Source organism: Geotrypetes seraphini, chromosome 7, assembly GCF_902459505.1.
Source record: "Geotrypetes seraphini chromosome 7, aGeoSer1.1, whole genome shotgun sequence".
In the NCBI taxonomy this organism is placed as follows: Eukaryota; Metazoa; Chordata; class Amphibia; order Gymnophiona; family Dermophiidae; genus Geotrypetes; species Geotrypetes seraphini.
Genome location: NC_047090.1, coordinates 42,911,370 through 42,933,740, shown reverse-complemented (window position 1 = coordinate 42,933,740; position 22,371 = coordinate 42,911,370). Strand labels below are relative to the sequence as shown.

General features: G+C 43.3%; 1 protein-coding gene across 5 annotated transcripts in view; it reads left to right on the top strand.

The window, feature by feature from the left end:
• The window catches only part of LOC117364202 (sodium- and chloride-dependent GABA transporter 2-like), a 121,582-nt gene extending 99,490 nt beyond the window's left edge, over nt 1–22,092 (top strand). For all 5 annotated transcript variants that reach the window (XM_033953202.1, XM_033953203.1, XM_033953201.1 and 2 more), the window contains 5 exons: nt 182–319; nt 5,750–5,852; nt 8,948–9,048; nt 14,381–14,551; nt 21,614–22,092. In XM_033953202.1, the coding sequence (XP_033809093.1) occupies nt 182–319; nt 5,750–5,852; nt 8,948–9,048; nt 14,381–14,551; nt 21,614–21,751 (651 nt within the window). In that variant the 3' untranslated portion in view covers nt 21,752–22,092. The remainder of the gene's footprint in view (nt 1–181; nt 320–5,749; nt 5,853–8,947; nt 9,049–14,380; nt 14,552–21,613) is intronic.
• The last annotated feature ends 279 nt before the right edge of the window (nt 22,093–22,371 follow it).

Sequence of the window (22,371 nt, the reverse complement as noted above, 5' to 3'; positions counted from 1 at the left end):
TCTCATTTCAGATAATGCAAGTCGCATATATCAAGCTTGCCGCTTGACTTGCTTCATCTGAGATAAGATCCTCCAGAAAAGTGAGGATCTTTAGCTATTAAAATCATGGCAGAAAATAAATATTTTGGCAAAATGATGCGTCAAAGTACTTAAATCCTTTTGTGGACTAATCTCTCTTCAGTTTGTTTGTGTTGAGAGCCTGGTGACAGCTATTGTTGACATGTATCCCAACAAATTCCGTAAGAAGAACCGCAGGGAGCTTCTCATTTTGTTCATCTCCATTTCCTCATTTCTGATTGGCCTGGTCATGCTCACTGAGGTGCAGTAAAAGAAATTAATTTCCCTTTTACATTAATGAATGTGTCTGAATTCTTAGAAATGCAACGTATTTGATCAAGGACTAGATGAGAGCAGAACAAATTGAAGAAATGTTTGAGAAATTTCAGGTTAACAAATTATGAAGTACAGTATTCTGCTTTTAGAAACTCTGTTTGTTGAACTGTAGAACTGTTCCATTCGTTCAGTTTTTGTAAAACAAACCAGTGCCAGACTGCAATGGTACAGGAGTTGAAAAGAACAGAGGAAAGGAGAAAAAAACCACACCCCCCCCTTTTTACTAAGCCGCAGTAGAGGTTTCTATCTTGGCCCAGAGTGCCACTACTTATGAGGAAACGTCTGAAAACACACCTGTTCCTAAAGTATCTAGACAACTTATCCTCTCTTCTCTTTCCTCTCTATAGCGATTAACTTGTTCTATTGATCACTCTCTCCTCAAAAATGGATTTCCTGTCCTATTAACCATCTTTCTTCCTCCCCTCTTAAAGTCATTCAATTTGTACCTTTGCTTAATCTTTGTAAACCGCATAGAACTTCACGGTATTGCGGTATATAAGCTGTTATTATTATTATTAAATGCTCCGAAGCTGTTCCAACGCTCATAGAATTCCTACGAGCATTGGAGCAGGGTCGGAGCATTTAGCACCGTGGTAGAAACTTCTACCGTGGCTTAGTCAAAGAAGGCCATTGTGTGTAATTGAATTTGCAAAGTGTGTTCTTTCAGTAAATTCCTAAGAAAAATAAGGGGTTAAGATGTATTTCAATAATACAGCCGCAAGGAAACAACAACTGTCTGGGGTCCCTCTTACTGAACGCTAGCGTGCGCTTACCACACATTATAAGGCATCTCGTAGTAAATTTTCTCTTTTGTGCATGTACACCACATGCTAAAAAATATTTTGTATTTTCTTGGAAGGAGGCATGTTAGGGGCATGAAGAGTGGGAGTGATACTGCTAATCAGTTAGCGGAGAGGACAGTGCAGAGGCCCGTACTGCTTATAGAATAGCTGGGCTCACGTGGTAAGCTTTTATAATCAAGTTTCAAGTTTCTTTATTTTTGATATACCGTCAGGGCAGGATTAATTCGTCGAGGGCCCCTAGGCACACAAGTCCACCGCCCCACACTACCATGTGCCCAGGCGGAAACAGGAAGCTGCGTCAGAGGGAAGCTTTGGGCAAGCAGCACCGCTTGCAAAATTACAGTTCCCGTTGCCTTTCTCACCCGCGTTGCTTGCTTGTCTTACTTTCTGTCAATGGGGGGGGGGGGGGCTGGGAGGGGTCGGGTGGGGGGGGGGGGCCCGCGTTGCCAATCGATACTGGTGGGGCCCATCATCATTTGGAAAAACCAATGTTGATGCCTTCCTTCATCGGGCCCCCCTGACCATTTTGGGCCCTAGGCATGTGCCTACTGGGCCTATTGGTTAATCCTACCCTGTATACCGTCTATCAAAACAAATGTCTAGATGGTGTACAGTATAAAGAGATTATAAGGGACAGTTAAAATAAGTAAATAAAAGAAATATTTTAGCATTTAAAAAAAAAAATACTAGACTGATTCGGATTAACGTACATGAGACGAAAGGAGAGTGGGAGGGGGGGTTAAGAATATTTAAAATACATCAAAGTAAAATTAATAAAAAAAAGGACAGGAAATGGGAAGGGAAAGAACATTGGGAAGGGAATCATTTCCAAAGAAGTATTAGATCAGTGATCTCAAAGTCCCTCCTTGAGGGCCGCAATCCGGTCGGGTTTTCAGGATTTCCCCAATGAATATGCATGAGATCTATGTGCAGGCACTGCTTTCAGTGCATATTCATTGGGGAAATCCTGAAAACCCCACTGGATTGCGGCCCTCAAGGAGGGACTTTGAGACCCCTGTATTAGATGATTCATAGCTTCACATGAATCAGGAAACTGAGAGACTGAAGCTGATACTAAAGAGTAAAGGCATCTTTAAAAAGGAAGGTTTTAAGTTTGGATTTAAATTTTTCAAGTGAGTTCTCTAATCAAACGTGTAATGGGAGCGCATTCCACAGAGAGGGGGCAGTAACTGAGAAGATGGATTTGCGAGTAGTATCGTAAAATAGTTACCGTATTGATGGTATGGAGAGTAGATTTTGATTATTTGATCGGAGGGTCCTAGATGATGAATAAGGGATCAAAAGTTTATCAATGAACGCCGGTAGCAAAGCCTTTGCAAAGCTGCGCTAGTGTTTTTAGCTCTGTCCGGGGCGGTAACAGCTCGGATGCTCAAAGGAATTCTATGAGCGTCGGAGCTGTTACCGCAGTAGCTTGTGCTAAAAAACCGCTAGTCTGGCTTTGTAAAAGAGAGGGTTAGTGCGTGGCCATTCATTTGGAAAATGTGCTATTTTCCAACTGCGACCCAAGCGGTTTTAGCGCACAGAGAAGACCCACATAAGGGGTGCACTAAGGCCACTTTTTTCGTGGCATTAGTAAAAGGATACCAGGGTGCACATTAAAAATTTTGATACACTTTCTGGGTGTACCTTATGCATGTGGCAGTGGCGTACCAAGGGGGGGGCGGGGCGGTCCACCCCAGGTGCAGCCTTAGGGGGGGGTGCACAGCCGGACAGATCCGGAAAATTCCTGGGCTGCGACAGCACTCAGCGGCATCAGCGCCCCCCCTCCCCCCGTGACGGCACTCAGCGGCATCGGCGTCCCCCCTGCCCCGCGACAGCACTCAAGTTTGACCTCCTTCTCCTGGCATCAGCAGAACTTCAGATCGGCAACAGGTGCTCAGTCAAAAGCTTCCCCTGACTGAACTGCCTGGGCGGAAACAGGAAGCTGAGTCAGGGGAAGCTTTTGACTGAGCACCTATTGCCAATTTGAAGTTCTGCTGATGCCGGGAGAAGGAGGCCGAACTTGAGTGCTGTCGCGGGGCAGGGAGGGGCGCCAATGCCGCTGAGTGCTGTCGCAGCCCAGGAATTTTCCGGACCTGTCTGGCTGTGCACCCCCCCTAAGGCTGCACCTGGGGTGGACCGCCCCGCCCCCCCCCTTGGTACGCCACTGCCACAAGCATAAGGTACACCCAGAAAGTGTATCAAAATTTTTAATGTGCACCCTGGTATCCTTTTACTAATGCCACGAAAAAAGTGGCCTTAGTGCACCCCTTATGTGGGTCTTCTCTGTGCGCTAAAACCGCTTGGGTCGCAGTTGGAAAATAGCACATTTTCCAAATGAATGGCCACGCACTAACCCCCTCTTTTACAAAGCCAGACTAGCGTTTTTTTAGCACAAGCTACTGTGGTAACAGCTCCGACGCTCCCCCCCCCCCCCCCGCCTCCCCCTAGGTACGCCACTGGCTTGTGGTTAGGAAAGCAGAAAGAAAACATGCTAATAAAATCTATGAAATGTGAACTGTTTATAAAATAAATATAGAGGGTTTTTCAGCTTAAAAACAAAACATATAATTTTGTTACACACTCGCTCTATTAGTTGGAATAATTTATGCACCCTCTTATGAGAGAAAAAGAGACCTCAGCAACTCTCCTGGAAGACTATGAAGTTGTCTACCATATACAAGTTCCTTTATCTTTCATTGAATTCAAAAAACTCTCTTTGAAAATCATATGTGCATAAAACTTATGCGTATGTGCTCTCTTCTTGTCAAAAACTCTTGCACCAAAAGCAATCTTTTGATTATTGTAAACTGTTTTGGAAAAAACGGTATAGAAATTCATTAGGACTTTAAGGGCCTCTTTTATGAAACCGTTTATCACAGGCTGCTGCAGTAACTGCCCTGAAGCCCATAGGGATTGAAAGGGCTTCATGGCCGTAGTTGTGTGGCTTTGTAAAAGGGGGCGGTAAGTCATGGTAAATGGTCCTTACTACAAGTTTAACATCCCTAGTGCTGCAGGGCCAAAAATAGCACGGTGATATTTGTCATTGCACATTACTAAGTAATGAGATGCAAATGCATATTTTGCATCTCGTTACTATGCAAATCACCTAACGCGATTTGCGGTGATATACCACAAATCGCATTAGGCTCAAAGCGATGGTAAAATAACCCCAGCTCTTTGCAAACCTTTACCACACCTTGATGAATCCTCCCCTACATTCATATATCTTCAAATGAACACATTTTTTAATGCACTTATGATTTTCAAAGAGGTTTTTTAACAGACCAATGAAAGATAAAGGAACTTGTAGATTGTAGACAACACCATAGTCTTCCAAGAGGGTTATTGACGTCTCTTGTACTATATTGATCTAAGAGATTGCTTAAAACAAAGCTTTTTGTTGATGCATATCTGTGAATTGCTCCCTGGGATTTTGTTCTACATTTAACTGGAATGATAGTGAAGGATGATACCAAGGAGTTTTTAGGTTTTACTTCTTAAGTTGTTTTGAATTACTGTACAATGGGCTAGATTCACTAAGGGCATGGATCGGATTAAACAGGTTAAAACCACGGGCTTGCACTGTGGAGAAGGGTGGGAGAGTCAGGGTAGGCAGGTGTTCGAGGCAGCAGGGGAGTCGGGGCTGCAGGAGGCGTTCGGGGCTGACAGGGCAGAAAGCAGGGCAGTTGGAAAGGGATTGAGCGACTGGTCCTCAGCACTCGCTTGTTTGTGATCAGCCAGCCCAGTCGGTGTTGCAGGGTTTTGGTTAGTCAATTGCGTCCCTGCCTACTTTGCATGCCGTTCCCCTCATTTGCATGCGTGGATCGGAGGATGGTCGGCAGAAAGGTAAGTGAATTTGACTGACGCAAAGGGGTCTAGCCCAATGTTATTTTTGTGTGTTATCTTGGAAACCACTGAGACTCCAGGCGATATATAATTTTTTTTTTTAAATAAATAAATATCTAGTAGAATAAGTATGTTTGTTTTGTTGTGTAGTTTACATTTATATGTGTTCACATTCACTGTGGTTGTAGTGTGGAATTAAATGTAGACCCATGCTTGTGCTCTGCTGTCTTTAAAATCCAAGTTCAGGAATCAATGTGAGAGCCAGGTTGCAATGGGAATTTGAGAGCTGCACTGTGAGCTGAGGAGATGCACTTTGAGGAGGCAGCAGAGACCTCCAGTGGCTAGAACTAGTACAGTGTTTTAATGAGACTAGAGAACCAGAACTATAACTTTGCTCACATAGGGGCCCGTTTGTTAAGCCGTGGCATTTAACATAGATTTTAGTATATGCTAAGCACTTCTTGTTAAATAAATAGGTAACATATGGCTTTCTTTTCTTCTTGTGATGTATGTATCTCTAAAGGTTCTCATTTCCTAGTTTGATCTTTACAATCTGTGCTTCTTCTTTGAGCCACATCTATCTATCTCTCTTTTTCTATTTTTGTTGCTCATTTGCACATTTTAAACTTGACTTCATTCTCCTATCTGTCTTTCCTTGTCTTTCATTCCCTGTGTCTCTCATTGTACCTCTCTTTTCCTTGAAGGGTGGAATGTATGTGTTTCAGCTCTTTGATTACTATGCCGCCAGTGGAATGTGCCTCCTTTTTGTTGCTGTTTTCGAAACTATTTGCATTGGATGGGTGTATGGTGAGTAATTCAGCCACAGAGCTGACTTCCTTCAGGTTCACATCAGGGATGTAATATATTAAATGGCTTAAAAATTAAATTACAAGTTTAGACTTACTGGTTGGCCATAAGCTATATTATTTAACCATAGCAAAGATGATTTTCAAAGTCATTCCCCTGGGTAATGCTTCACCAAGAGAAAAGGGTGTAAGAGGAATGTTCTTATTTTGGGGCAGTACATCTATCAATTATAACATCAAAGCCCTCCAAATATTCAAGTGTCCTGCCCTGCCAAGTTCTGCACCCAGCCCTCTTCCCTCTCTGCCCTGCATTCAGTCCCATTCCCTACCAGGCTGTGAATCAAGCCCCCCTCCCTGCAAGGCTCTGAACACTGTCCCACCTTCCTTCACTGTACCCTCTTCCCCCTAAAAAGAGCCAACATCATCAGTGATATCACAATGGCTTGATTGTCCTGTACTTCTCTCTGCCCTCTAACCCAGCCAGCAGATTAACCCCTCCCTCCTGTCTCCTGCCCCTGTCGACACTAATAATTACCACCCTCCCTCCTTCCCTCCCTTGCGTACCTGTTCCCTGGTGGTCCAGCGTGTACCCCACACTGAAATCCTCCTGAAGACTATAAATGTAGTAGCCAGCAGCAAGCTTTTCGTGCTGCCGGCCGGCCCCGCACCGCTCCTTGATAGGCTGCTGCAAGAACCACAAATCCCGTGAGAACTTGCGGCAGCCTATAAAGAAGCAGTGCAGGGCCGGCCGGCAGCACGAAAAGCTCGCTGATATGTGCCGGCCTGGGTGCGCCGCTGGCTACTACATTTACAATCTTCAGGAGGATTTCAGCGCGGGATACACGCTGGACCACCAGGGAACAAGTACATGAGGGAGGGAAGTAGGGAGGGTGGTAATTATTAGTGTAGGCCGGGATAGGAGACAGGAGAGATCCCTCCTGTCCCGGCCTAAGGCAGGCCTGCAGGAAGTCCGGGAGGGTTTCGGGTGGTCACTGGGGGATGACCCGAATATAAACCGGGACCCCCATTTTTGGGCCAATTTTTGGCCCCAAAATCCCGGTTTATATTTGAATATATACGGTACTAATAATTTCTATATAGTGTCTGCATAGGGTTGATACTATATAATGTAATGTAATGTAATTTATTTCTTATATACCGCTACATCCGTTAGGTTCTAAGCGGTTTACAGAAAATATACATTAAGATTAGAAATAAGAAAGGTACTTGAAAAATTCCCTTACTGTCCCGAAGGCTCACAATCTAACTAAAGTACCTGGAGGTTAATAGAGAAGTGAAAAGTAGAGTTAGAGGAAAAATAAAAATAAAATAAACATTTTAACAAGACAGCAATGATCTAAATACTTTGGAAGGTAGAAAAGAGGAGAGAAAGGAATAGAAGCAGAAGGGGGAGCCGTTGAACAGTAGAATTCTGGAGAAATTTAAATGATAGAAATAGAACAAAACAAAGACAAAAGGCAAAACAATAGATAAGATTAAAGATAAATCATAAGCTGGAAAGAAAAATAAAATAAAACTTTGTCTTCAATCCACGGTTTCAGCGTCAGTGATGAAGTGGAGCAAGTAAGTTTAGGAGGAGCGATTGACGTTTCCAGAAAGGGCTTCTTCAGGGAAGAGACTTGGCAGACAGTCCCAGGATGCCTATGTCTCCTCCCCTGCGATGTTCTCCCATCCATGCATTCCCTCCCAGACACACTGCCCGTGCCCCAGCCGCTCCAAGGAGGCTGCCCCAGATGAGGCCCACGGTGAATGCAGGATTCTCTCCTCTGCGGGAAAGCCGCCCGGAGCCGACAGTCGATCTTCTTAGCGGATTGCATATATATAATATATATATATATATATAATATATAATATAGGAAATATTAACTGAAATCTGCTGACTGGTAGTGTGGAGCAACATTTTAGAAAGGACTTCCAACTCAGAATATGGACATTTAAGTCTGTACAAACAAGCAAAAAAACCTTAGTACTCCACTGAACAATTATGGCTAGCAAAAGTAACAAATAATCTCAAGGGTCCAATGGTTACACTCATCCATTGAGCCCATTCTACTGCTACTCCACTTGTCAGCTGATTTGATATATTGTATTTGAGGTCATCATCGTCTGCTACCATTGGACTGGTACAAACGTGAGACTGTTTGTTACTTTTGTCAGCCACAACTGGCTTTATTGACTTTTTATTTATTTTTATTTATTATATTTTATTATCCAATGTGATTAATAAACCTGGGAGTTTCCAGCACAACTCCGCTTTGCCAGGCTTTGTTTGTGGTTTCTCCATTTAAGTTTGGACATCACATATGGATGTCCATTTCTCATGTATTTTAGAACAGGGTCTGCTGACATATAACCTGTTTTAAAATAGAGTGTTTCCCCGGTGGTTCACGGTCGGTGGTTCGCGGTCCCGGTCATTTGCGGTGTTTTCTGACAGCGAACCACCCACAAGGAGAGGGCAGTGGGAGAGGCAGGAGAGAACAACCGGAGCGCCGTCCAAAGATGTATCCCCTGTTCGTTTAGTAGAATGTCATGTATAAAATGTGTATTTTAAATTCTGTTTTATTTTATGTAAAACGCTTTGAAATTGGAAAAGCGTTTAATCAAACAATTTAATAAACTTGAAAACTTGAGTGCAGGAAATCACTCACGGTACGCTCCGACCGCCTCTTCCTGCACTACGTCGGGCCTTATCCAATCAGGAGCTGCTTTGACACGCAGCTCCTGATTGGATAAGGCCCGACGTAGTGCAGAAAGAGGCGGTCGGAGCATACCGCGAGTGATTTCCTGCACTCACGGCGCTCTGGCTGCTCTCCTGATGCCCTCTCCTGCTGCCCTCTTAAGGCTCTCCCATGAAAAACCATATTCGTGGTTTTTTGAGATTCGCAGGGGTTCATGGAATGGAACCCCAGCGAATCTCGGGGGAGTACTGTACTTGAGAAGTGGATGTCCATGCGCTGGTACACACAAAAAACACCAATTTCCTCTGAGCCCCTTGCCCTGATGTATAGTGTCCTTTAAAGCCACTTGTTTGTGAGCTCTGTTTATTAAAAAAGATAACTATTTCCCCATTTTTAGGTGCTGATAATTTCTATAACAACATTGAAGATATGATTGGCTACAGGCCGTTACCTTTGATAAAATACTGTTGGTTATTCATTACACCAGCAGTATGCATGGTAAGAACTTGATGAACCCAAGGATGGTTTGATGAAAGTAAAGAATGAGAAAACAAAAATTAATGGAGAACTGTAGAGGGATAGACTGATGAATTCTTTTACTGAAGTGTTTTGAATTTTGCAGTTCATGTACCTTAATGCAACATATCAATGTACCGTAAGTGCAAATTTAACATGGCATCTATTAGGGGGTATGCTAAGTGGACTCATGCTAACTACAAAATTGTTGGTTAGTGCATGGCAGTTGCTGTACGCTAACTACAATATACTCTCCCTGCCTGATATTCATAACATAACATACAAGTTTAGATAAATTCCTGAAGGATAAGGGGATTGAGGGGTACAGATAGAAGTAGAGATGGGTTATAGGAAAAGTCAGGGACCACCTAACTAACTGATGAGCTGCCCCGGGTGCGGACTGCTGGGCGCGATGGACCTCTGGTCTGACCCAGCGGAGGCAACTTCTTATGTTCTTAATATATCGCAAAACCTTGCAATTCAATGTGGTTAGCAATAGAAGAAAAACTTGTCAAACACAATGATATACAAACTTAAGTTGACAAAAAATTTTTAAACAGAAAAGCCTTAAGCAATTTCCTAAAATGGTGGTATGAAATAAATTTGGTTATCAAAATATTAAATTCCTTATCCCATATTGCAGCCTGAAAAGACAATAATTATGAAAATATCTTTTTATGTGAACAACCTTTTACAGATGAAAAAAGAGAAAAAAATGTAAAATTTAGTGTACTTACCAGGCTGGGAAAGGCTATAGGCTGGCTAAGTACAGTTAAGCTGGCTATCTGCCAATATTCAGCAGAGCCAGCTATTTCCCATTGAATATCCCATTCAGTGGATTGACAGTCACCACCAATATTCATCGGCTCGCCAACTAAGACGTACAGCCAGGTAGGTAACCTACAAAGCAGGTCTATCTTTGGCCGCTAGGCCTTAGCTGTTTAACTGATGAATAACAGGTTGGCTGGCTAAGTCTACAGCAACTACCTTTAACCCAGAAATCTAGGCACAGATTCACTAAAGATAGCAATTCAATTGCTGTTGGCCGATTCCTGGTCGATTTTGAAACAGTGATTGATTCACTATCTTTTTTTTGCAAGCAAATGATTTGCATGGAGGTGCAAATCATTTGCATGCAAACTCCCTGACTCAATTGCTCAGTGAGCGATTGTGTCAGGGCAGCCCTGACAGTGGTGACAGGAGAAGCAGCCTCATGTCACTGCTGTCAGGGCTTCTGCCATTTATTTTTCCCATTAAAAAAAAATGGCACAGATATTTTGTGTGTATTACACGAACAAAATATCTGATCAATTAAAAAAAGAAAAGAAAAGAAAAAGCCCCTCCCCCCTCTGACAAAGTGCCCCCTCCCTCACCAAAAAAATACCTGCCGCTGCAAACTACAAATGAATAGCAGGAGGGGGTCTAAGGCCCTGATTGGCTCAGGCGCCCCGGGCTCCTCCCTGAGCCAATCAGGGCCTTAGGCCCCTCCCTGTGTATCACATGATGCACCGGGGCAGGGTCTAAGGCCAGCATTGTATCGCGGGCTGGGTGAGGAGCAGGAGGACTTTGTGGTTCCTCCTGCTCCCGAAGACTGGAGGCCTACGGAGCAGGAGAAACTGAGTACCCCTCCTGCTCCCAACATTTACAGGTATGGGGAGGGGGCCGGGGCATTTGCCCGCGTCCGGTGGCAGGAGGGAGTCGGCATCCCTCCTACCATATTTGTAAGCAACATGGTGGAGGGAGCATCGGGTGGCAGGAAGGATTCCGCATCCCTTCTGCCATTTGTAGGTCGTAGGGGGGTCCATTTGTTGGGAGGGGGTGACTTTTTTGTGACAAGTCTGCCTGTCTTTAAATATTGTTTTGCCAAAGCCAAATAAAGATCCAACATTGGTGTCAAATTACAGGCCTATATCTTTAATAAATGTAGATGGTAAAATATTAGCTAAGATTTTAGCATTAAGATTGGCTAAAGCTCTTCCGCATATAATAGGAATAAATCAAACTGGATTTGTTGCTCAAAGACACTCTTCAAATAATACTAGACTGGCATTTCAGATGTATTATTTAACAAGACAAATTAATGATCCGGCTTTTTCAGTATCACTAGATGCCGAGAAGGCTTTTGATCGTGTAGAATGGAATTTCATGTATCAAGCTATGGAATGGTTTGGTATTGGATCCGGATTTATACAAATGATTCAAGCACTGTATAGCTCCCCAACTGCTCGTTTATACATAAATAATAATTTTTCAGATGCTTTTAAATTGCAGAGGGGAGTTAGACAGGGTTGTCCATTATCTCCTTTGCTCTTTGATATAGTTCTTGAACCCTTGTTGTTAGCTATTCAACAGGCAAAGGACATAGAGGGTATTCCATGTGCTGGAGTGGAATATAAAGTATCCGCTTATGCAGATGATATATTGCTTCATTTGAGGAATCCGGAAACAACAATTCCATGTCTACTGGAGATAATAGATACATTTGGAAAATTCTCAGGATACAAAATAAATTGGAATAAATCAGAAATTTTACCTTTAAATGTGCATTGTACAAAAGGTATACTTGATTCTTTCCCTTTTATTTGGAAAGAGGATGGTATAAAATACTTAGGTATTTGGTTGAATAAAACACTTGAAGAGACAATGAGAATAAATGAAAAATTTTTATTACAAAAAGTAACAGAGTTATGTGAGCAATGGAATCCTTTACATTTGTCATGGTGGGGAAGAGTTCAAACTGTTAAAATGATGATTTTGCCTGTAGTTTGCTATCAATTGGGAATGATACCAGTGTTTTTTCAGGGGTCTTTTTATAAAAAATTAAATAGTATTCTGGTTAAATTTATTTGGCTGGGTAAAATTGCAAGAGTGGCTCTAGTGTCTTTGCAAAGACCAATTGAGGAGGGTGGGGTAAATTTTCCCAATTTTTATAGGTATCATCAGGCCTATATCATGCGCCAAGGTATGTATTGGGTCCTCCCAGAGCTTTTGGAACAATTACCAGAGTGGTTAAGGGTGGAGAGATCACTTATTTTTCCACTTAGGCTTGATCTTCTGCTTGGTATAAAAGTGCCTAGAATACGTAAAGACAATAGAGTATTAATGGATACTTGGAAAACATTACGATTTGTAGATAAATTAACTAGTGATTCTATTTTAAAATCGAAACAGCAGACTATTTGGGTAAACTCCAAGATACAAATAGGCGGGTTTAAGATTGTCTGGAAGGATTGGATTAAAGCAGGTATAAGATCCTTAACGGAAGTAATTGATAATGGTAAGCTGCTTGATTTTTCACAATTGCAACATAAATATGGTCTGAATAAAAAACAAAGTTATAAGTGGTTGCAATTGAAGCAGGCTATTCAGGTGGGGTTCCCTGAATGGAAATCTTTAAATGATCATTACAGCTTAGAATTCTTATGTTTCCAGGCAGATTTTCTGGGACACCAGGCCGCAAAGTGGTATAAAATGATATCTAATTATTTGAATAAGAAACCAAAAAATGGATTAAGAGATATTTGGAGCATTGAGATTAAGCATCAAATTAATGCATCTCAATGGCCACGTATTTGGTCTTGGAGAATTAAAGGTACGATGTCGGCATCTATTAGGCAAACATGGTTCTTTTTGTTGCATAGAGCATTCTGGACCCCTACTAGATTACAAAAATTAGATTGCTCTAAGTCTAATAGATGCTGGCATTGTAAAATTGAAATTGGAACTTTAGACCATCTTTTATTTTATTGTCCATGTATTCAGGCATTTTGGATATCAATATGGGATCAAGTTAATATATTGATGGAAAATCATGTAGCATTATCCTACGACACAGTGATTTTTGGAATGTGTATGAGGGCCAAAAGTCAGATATCTGCAGCAAACAACAAATTATTGATGATTCTTACTGGAGTGGGAATTCAACAAATAACGACTAATTGGAAAGACTGTTCTAGATTGAATTGTAGTTTTTGGTGGAACTCAGTTTGTCATTTATATAAGATGGAAAGATTTCTTGCCGTACAGAGGGGATATTTTAAAAGGTTTAAGGAGGTGTGGAGGCCATTAATTGAATATTGTAATGATTAAGGGTTATTCTTTTTCCTTAGGGGATAATTTGTAAAAATGGGGGGGAGGGAGAGTCTAAATATGTATATGTTTGGATAAAATATTTTGTTGATAGGGGAGGGGATGGGAGGTGGGTGGAGGGAATTAAAACATGTGTAATAATATTGCTTAAGAATGTCAAGTGAGTGATGTGAATTACTTGTAATAATATTGTACACTTGTTGAAAGAAATAAAAAGGAATAAAGATGAAAAAAAAAAAAAAAAATATCTGTGCCATGGAAAAAAAATGAATAAAAGAGACAGGCAGACCTGTAAAAAAAATGGCAGACCTTTGGGTAACACAGTTACCCACAGGTCTGCAGCAGTCGGGTTTTAGTCTAGTAAAACCCGATTCAAAATAGCCAAGGAAGTGTTAGTGAATCAATCACTTGGCTATTTTGCATGGGGTTTACTCATTTGCATGGGTGGATCGGCTTGGGTAGGAGATTGATTGGGCAGCAGTTTAGTGAATCGGGTCAGGGAACGATAAAAAAAAACAATAAAATTGGTTTTGCGATCATCGTTACAGGATCGGTAGGTTTAGTGAATGTAGCCCTTAGTGCCAGTGGCCGGGCTGCAGCCTGCAATCTGAATATCAGGTCAACCATGTCCATTCTCTGCCTATGTATGTCCCTAACACAAAATGCTCTGAATATGAAATTAGTACACTTTAATTGTAAAAATAATGCAAAAGCAGTTACCCCCATTTGTATAGTAGCAGTTAAAACATGCCAATTTGCTCATTAACCCCCCTTTTTTTTTACTAAGTCACGATATAGAGGCTTCTACTGTGGCCTGGAGTGCTAAATGCTCTGATGCTCATATAAGTCCTATGAGCATTTAGCACTCCGGGCCACAGTAGAAAGCTCTACCACGGCTTAGTAAAAGAAGGCCTAACTCTGGGGAAACAAACACAAAAGATGCACAACAAACTTTAGTAAAAGGGCCCCTGGCTGTTCAGAAAGCAATGTAGGCATCAGATTTTAAATTAGATTATTAGATGGTATGTTCTTGCTTATGTTTGCATGTCTGTACACAAACTGAAATAGTATGTTGATGTGGAAGTATTTGGGTCAAACTGTAGAGGTCTTCTCCAATAATAACATCAGTTGTGGCTATTATTTACTTGGTCTTTAAAACAAAATTGATTGGATCAGACTTTCTTTTATATTCTGTTCTTTTGCTTGCTTCATTCATTTTTCCAAGGCAACGTTCCTTTTCTCAGTGATTAAATATGTACCCCTGACATACAACAAGAAATATGTCTACCCGTGGTGGGGTGATATGATTGGCTGGCTGCTTGCAATCTCATCAATGATCTGCATTCCTCTCTGCATCATCTACAAACTCTTAATCGACAAAGGGTCTTTGGCTGAGGTGAGTGTTCAGTCTTCAATAGTTCATTTATAAGCAGCAGCCATATTAAGAAGGATAAGTAAGAATATTAGTGATGTTTCTATAAATAGGATGTGTCCATGCGGGGACTTAAAAATTGAGGTGTAGTATCGAAAACATGAATAATGGTATCAGTATGATCTTGAAAATAACCAGAGACATAACAACAGATGATATTAACAGTATAAACCAGTAACCAGTAGATCTCAAAGGCAACGCAAATCGATCGCTGAGACCTTCCCGGGCTCTGCGATAGACTCGTGTTGCCTTTGCGTTCTCCCTGCTTCCCTGACGCCAATGCAGCAACAGGCCAGGTGCGTGCTGCCACTGCTCAAGCACTAGGCCCACAAGCCTTCTCCCCCCATGTCAATTCTGACGTCAGAGAGGACATTCCAGGCCAGCCTGGAACTTCCTCTCCGATGTCAGAATTGACATGGGGGGGGGGAGGAAAGCTTGTGGGCCTGGCACTTGTACAGTGGCTGTAGTGCCAGGACTGTTGCGGTGTCAGGAAGCAGGGAGAAATTGGTGGCGGTGGCTTAGGAGGCAGGGAGAGAGAGAAAGAAAGAAAGGGGAGGGGCAGGGATAGAGGAAGAAAAAGTTGGACATGGAGGGACAGAAAGAGATGTTGGTTGGGGAATGGAATGAGGTCTGGAGGAGAGGAAGCATGGAGGAGGCAGAAAGAAGGGAAGAAATATTGGATGCACAGTCGTAAGGAAGTGCAACCAGAGACTCATGAAATCACCAGACAACAAAGGTAGGAAAAATGATTTTATTTTCAATTTGTGATCAAAATGTGTCCGTTTTGAGAATTTATAGCTGCTGTCTATATTTTGCACTATGGCCCCCTTTATCTAAACTGTGATAGCATTTCTTAGCTCAGGGAGCTTATGAGTGTTGGGAGCAGCGCGGGCATTCAGCGCAGCATCCTGCGCTAAAAACCACTATCACTGTTTAATAAAAGGGAAGGGGGTATATTTGTCTATTTTTGCATAGCTGTTACTGAGGTGACATTGCATATTTTAAAGTCACCTGCCTTGACCTCTTTGAACCCCCCCGAATACAAATGATAATTAACATTTTCTCTGCGTATAATGTGCTTGGTGTTTTTTAAAAATTTTATTGTTGGTAGATCATTTTGACTTTGTCATTTTAAAAGTAGCTCGCAAGCCAAAAAAGTGTGTGCACCCTTGGTATATACTGTAAATGTTGAAATAAATATTACTCACTCTAGAGAAAAGCATACACTTCTCCCTCCCGATTCGCGGTTTTAGGACTTGCGATTTTGATTATTCGTGATTTCCTAAAACCAGAATCACCCCACCTCCCTCCCGCTTCCCGAGCCTCCCCGGACCTTACCTGGTGATCTAGCGGTCTTTCGGGGCAGGAGTGATCTTCCTACACTCCTGCCCCATGCATATCACTCATACAAAATGGCTGCCATGAGTTCCCGTCGTAGTCTCGAGAGACAGTTTTGTGTCTGATCCTGGGTTTGGGGTTTATCCCAGAGGACCTCTATGCCCTGATTCACCCAGTCAACGTGCCGGAGTATGATGTGAGTTTTTTCACGTAGCGTGGTTTTCTGGGATAGATACGAAGAAGTGAGGGGCATGGAGCAGTGGAAGTCATTTAGGGCTATCACTGTTTCTAGACCAGATGTAGTTCAAGTGACCATTTTGGTCAGGAATGAATCGATCCCAGGGTCAGACTTGTCTTTTTGGTTGGGTAGGTTCAGCACGCGTAGGTCCCTCTTGGTTAAAGTTCTTGACTCCAGTAGAGTGTGGGCGGGAGGTTGGAGCGCACGCGTACAGCTGAAGCAGAAAAGTAATAGAATTGTTCATATCCTTGCTTCTGCCTTAATAAGATCCAGTGCTTTTACAAGGGCCAACCAAAAGTCTGTTTCAGATATGGCTCATTCCAACATTTTAGTATGTTGTGCCCCACAATCATTTGCGTGCGTTGTGGGGGTAGAGGCCATGTGGGGGAAGACTGCGACCTTATTAGATGCAAGTGTCCTAGGGCAGCGCATAATGCTGGGGATTGGAGCGGCAATGAGGATTTGTTTGGGGAAAGGATGAGTTGGGGGGTAAGCAATCTGAGGGGGGAGGACAGGAGGTATTCACTTTCATCCTAGAAGGGTGGGGGAGGGGAGAGAAGATGAAAAGGATGAGTAATGGGGAGCAAGTTTTTGGGGGTGGGGTGGAGGTAGTAACTCTGGTAGGGGAGGAAAAGGAGTTTAGTGGATGAGGGGGATGGGGAGGAGGGATGGATGTCAGTGAAGTCTAACAGGGGGAGCAAGGGGAAAGTGGTTGGGGGAAAATCAACTGTAGCAAAGCAGTAATCGATTCTAGATTCTGGAACATGAGGAAGGAGGGGAAGAAGTGGAGAGTCCAAGGGAGAGGGTTATGGACACTGAAATGGCTGGGCAAAAAGGAGTCCAGGAGGGAGGTGCTAAAAGCTACCCAAGAAATGGTCTGGGGGAGGTACCGGTGTTGGTGGATCGTCTCCCTTTGAGAGGCCAGCAGCAGGGTTCCATTGGGGCCCTGCTAGAGCCTCCGGGAGCTGTGCCGGGGGTGGGGGGCGACCCAGGGGATGGGCAAGCAGGGTGTGTCGAGGGACAGCAAAGTATGGTTACATTACATTGGTGTCATTCCCTCTTTATTTAATTGCTGTAAACCAAGTTGAGCCTTCTTAGAATGATGACTCGGTATACAAAGTTAAGCTTTAGTTTAGTTAAGTTCTTTCCTGAATGTTTTGTAGTTGGGCATTATAGTCAGCAGATTGGAGAGGTGGCGGTCTAGTTTTGCTGCTCTGGTGGCTAATAGTCCGTCGTATATTTTTATATATGGTTGTGGAGGTGAATGTGAATGTGGTTGAACATGCGGGTGTGCGTGAAGGAAAATGGGTAGGAAGAGGTGAGAGAGGAGGTTGTGTTGTCCATGGATTAGACTATCTCACCTGGAGTGGTTGTGAAGAGGGGTACGGCGGAATATGGTGGGCTGGTAAAGAAGCAAAAATAAAAGTAAAGACATGGCTAGTATCCCATTATTGTGTGCTTTCCTGAATGTGGCAGGGCTTCGCTCAGAGCAAAAGAGGCATTTGACTTTTGACTATTTTCAGCAGTGGGATTTTGATGTGCTATTTTTGCAGGAGACTTGGATCTGTGATCCTAAGTTCCTGTGGCAAGTTAAAAGAGAATAGAAATGGGGTCCATCTTTCTGATCTTTAGCCCACGAGGCTTACGGAGGGGTGGCGGTTTTGTTTTTTAGTGACCAAATTATAGTAAGGCATATGGTGGAATTGGGTGATGGCTGGGGATTGATGTTAGACGTGAGGGTGAAGGGGGAGGAATTACGACTTAACATCTACGGTTCCCAGAGGAAGTGGGATAGGAAAAGGCTTATCCAGAGGATTAGGTTCTACTTGTATATGGCTCGGAGGTTAATGTGGGGGGGGGGGAGGGAAATTTCAATGCTGTCCTGCGGAAAGAGGACAGGTAAGGGAGAACTTTTAGTTTGGGATATGACGAGCTCTTTCTTGGCCCAGATATGCATGAGTGTAGAGCTGTAAGATGTCCACGCGCGATTCTCCTCGGAAGGTGGGTTCACTTATATCAGGGGGGTATCCAGAAGCAGGATCGACAGATTCCGGCTTCGTCCGGGTGACTGTAGGAATCCTCCGTCTTTGCGGTTTCTGGAATTCTCTGATCACATGCTCATAATGGTGCACGTTGGCAGTAGGTGCCCAGCGTTCGGGAAAGGTCTATGGCGGCTCAACTCAGACCTTATGTCAGAGGTTCAGGTCCAACAGGACTTTTTACAGTTCTGGTCAGACCAGTTGTTGGTCCTGGAGGCCTTTCATTCAGTAGCCAGCTGGTGGGAAGAGATTAAGTGGCGCATCAAAGCTTTAAGAACATAAGAACCAATGGTCTATCAAGCCCAGTAGCCCATTCTTATAGTGGTCAATCCAGGCCACTAGTACCTGGCCAAAACCCAAGGTGTCGCAATATTCCATGATACAGGGCAAGCAGCGGCTTCCCCTGTGTCTTTCTCAATAACAGACTATGAACTTGTCCAAAACTTTCTTAAAGTCAGCTACGCTATCTGCTCTTACCACATCCTCTAGTTCCAGAGCTTAACTAGTCTCTGAGTGAAAAAAAATTTTTCTCCAATTGGTTTTAAAAGTATTTCCCTGTAACTTCATCAAGTGTCCCCTAGTCTTTAAGACGTGGATGTTTCTTCCCATTTGAAAATCCATGTTGGAAATCCTACTCGTGGGCCCTCCTTAGTCCCATCTTTAACATATCCACAATATGCCCCCTTGCTATTTGGACGAACTTCAGTGTGAAATGTCCAAGTTCTGACTTTCCAAAATCAGAATTTGGATATTTTTAGTAGAAGGATATATTTTTAGGCATTTTTAGATGTCCATCTGCTGTGAAATTGAACTCCAAAGTGATTAGATACAATGTTTGGTTCTTATGGGGGAAGTTATCATCAAGGGCTACTGTTAAGTTGGGTTATTTTACCAGAAGTTGGGTCATAGGGATTGGAACAGGGTGCCACAGGGGCCATGGCCTCCTCAAATTTGGTAGTCAGAGGTCAGAAGTCATTTATGGCTCTCCCGATTTCCTCCACCTACCTCCTCTCCAGCCACTGTAATTTTAAATCTTCAGGCAGCCAGCAGCAGCAATGTGGTGAGCCTGCTGCCATCGGCCTGCCCTGGAACCCTTCATTCTGCAGTGTCCCATCTACGCGGGAACAGGAAGTCGCTGCAGAATGAAGACTTCTGGGGCAGGCCCATGGCATTTGGCCTTCCTCATTGCCACTGCTGGCTGCCTGAAGATTTAAAATTATTGCGGTTAGGGAAGAGCTAGGTGGGGGAGAGAGATCATGCCTCAGAATCCCGCAGGGTGGGGAACCATATGCTGCACAGGCTGGGGTTGGGGTGGGTTTGGAAAGACAGGGAAGGACAGATGCTGCATGGGCTGGGGGTTAGGAAGGGAGGGAAAGAGAAGCTACACAGGTGGAATGGTGGGAAAGAGAGATGCTGCTGGTGGGAGAGTAAAGAGTAAAGGAGAGTTGTTGGACATAGGTATGTGGAGTGGGAGGGAAAGAGAGATGGCGTACATGGGGAAAGAAAGAGGGAGAATTGTTGGACATGTTAGTGGTGGAGAGGAGGGAGAAATATTGGATGTTGTGCTGGAGAGGGGAGGGTGGGACAGCTGGAAAGGGATGCAAGAGGATTGAATGTTCAACATGGTGATGGAGGGAAAGGAGGAAGAGATGCAGTATGGTGTTGGGTGTTGGAGAGGTTTGACAGAAGGAGAAATGTTGGGCATGGGGCTGGTGGGGACAGACAAAAGATGCTGTACAGATTAGAAGGTAGGGGATGAAAGAGGGAGAAATGTTGAATTTGGCAATAGAGGGGGTGGGAGAGTTGTGCCCTGAATTCCCATCTCGCTCAATCTCTCCTTTCCCACTCCCTTTGCAGCAAGGGAAGGAATGAGAGAGCATTAAGAGAGAGAAAGAGACATTTTGTACATGTGGGTGGAGGAGAAAGAGGAAGAAATGCAGAAGACAGGAAAGCAGAAAAGAGAGAAACTGGAACTAACTTGATGGAAAAATAAATCTCCAGACAACAAAGGGAATTTGACTGAAATATGCTAGCTCTGGGAAATGTATATAGCAGCTGTCTTTGTATTCTGTTTAACAGAAAAGGAAATGCATTTCTGGTTTTATTTCTCCTGTGTTGAAGTACTTGCTGACCCTTGCTGTAGCTGGTGGGGATCCCCAAGCACCACCAGCTGAGTACCTCCTCCAAAGGTGGCCAGAGCTCCCTTCTACCAAGTGTAGCAGTTGCTAGCAGCATTCTTGAGCCACTGAGGTGCTATTATCTGTGGCTTAGTGATGCTGTTGGTGCCTGCCAAGCTTGGTAAAAGGGATTTTTGGCCAACTTCAGAGGAAGTCTTCAGCTGACATAGCTTGAGGATCCTCATCAGCTTGAGTATTTATTAGTGCTGCCTGATTCATGATTCGAATCGGTTCACCGATTCGAATCAGGTGAATCGATTCAAATTGGTTCGTTTTTGCAAAAAACCGGACTTACCGATTCATCCCGATTAAAGTTCATTCTTTTTACACTGCCGGCCGCTGGACTCGTTCCCATCTAATGTAACTTCCGGTTTTGCAAAACCAGAAGTTACATCAGAAGAAACGAAAGGATGTGGGAGCGTCGAGGGGGAGCGAGCAGACCTCGTGCAGCGGACCAGTCGGAAGCAAAGAGTATTTTTTGGCTGTCTCCGCACTTCTCCTCTCTTCCCCGCGATTCCACATCCAGTCGAGTAAGTAACTGAACCGGCAGGGGGGCTGAGAATTGGCAGGGGGGCTGAGAATTGGTAGGGGGTGCTCAGAATCGGCAGGGGGGCTGGTGAGTCTTGGGGGTTGTGGATGGAAGCTGAAATCAGCAAGGGGGCTGGGGATGGAAGCTCAGAATCGGCAGGGGGGCTGGGGATAGAAGCTGGGAATTTTTGATATGATATTGCCTTGGTTAAATAAAATGTTTAAACTTAAAAAGCTGTGTCATTAACAGTGAATTGAATCAAATCGAAAAATCGATTCAACAGGGTGAATCAAATTGAATCAAAATATTTTTCTCTGAATCGGGCAGCACTAGTATTTATGTTTTATATTTACATTAGAGGTGGGGTCAGGGGCAGAGCTTGGATGGGGTCTTGGGGCTGAGCTTATGGGCCCCCCAAACAAAAAAAAAAGCGTTCTGCTGCCAATGAGTTGTGTATTCTATTTTATGCAATGAGAACCTGTGCTAAAATAACCTAACTAAAGTGTAGCCCATGCTGAACCCCCATCCCACTTAATGTTCCAAGTCCCTTTAAATAGAATAGAAAGCAGAAAGAGGATGAAAACTACTGCTTCAGGCCATCTTTCTGGTGTGCACAACTGGATACGATTAATTAAAGGATATTTGTTTTATATTCTTGTTATTTGAGACATACCTGAAATATAAAGGCTTTACCCATTCTTTCAGAGACTGCGCCAGCTAACCTGCCCAGAAACAAATTTTCTACAGAGGATACAGGAGCAGAAGAGAACTGGGCCAGATCAGTGCCTCTTGCCAACCTTGACAGCTCACCTGGTGGTGACAGAACATGAGTCAAACTGTTAGGTGAATTGTGGCAAAGACAGATTTTTTTTTTATACCATTTTTTTTTTTTTCAGATTGATTTCCATATTGCTATTTCTTATAGACTTGAGAGCTTTACTGCTCCCAAATTCTCAAGGATTGAAAGAATTCAACAAGGATTTCCATGCAAGAATTGTCAGGGGAAGACCTAGCGTGTGTGAGCTCCTCTGCTTCCTTCTTTTCCAGAGACCAATGGCAAACTTTATTTCTGTAGAGTAGAGGAAAAGTGGGATGACTACATTTTGAGTTTGATCTAATGTAGAAGCCCCAGCATCTGTGGAGCTAAGAATGAGACCTAGAGGGGAAGCTGTTAAAGTGTTACAGAGGCTATTAAAAAAATTATATATATATATATATATATATATATATATATATATATATATATATATAAGACCAGAGGTCTCCAAAGTCCCTTCTTGAGGGCCGAATCCAGTCGGATTTTCAGGATTTCCCCAATGACTATGCATTGAAAGCAGTGCATGCACATCAATCTCATGCATAGTCATTGGGGAAATCCTGAAAACCCGACTGGATTCGGCCCTCAAGGAGGGACTTTGGAGACCCCTGACTTAGACACGCAGGAGCAACTTTCCAAAATGATT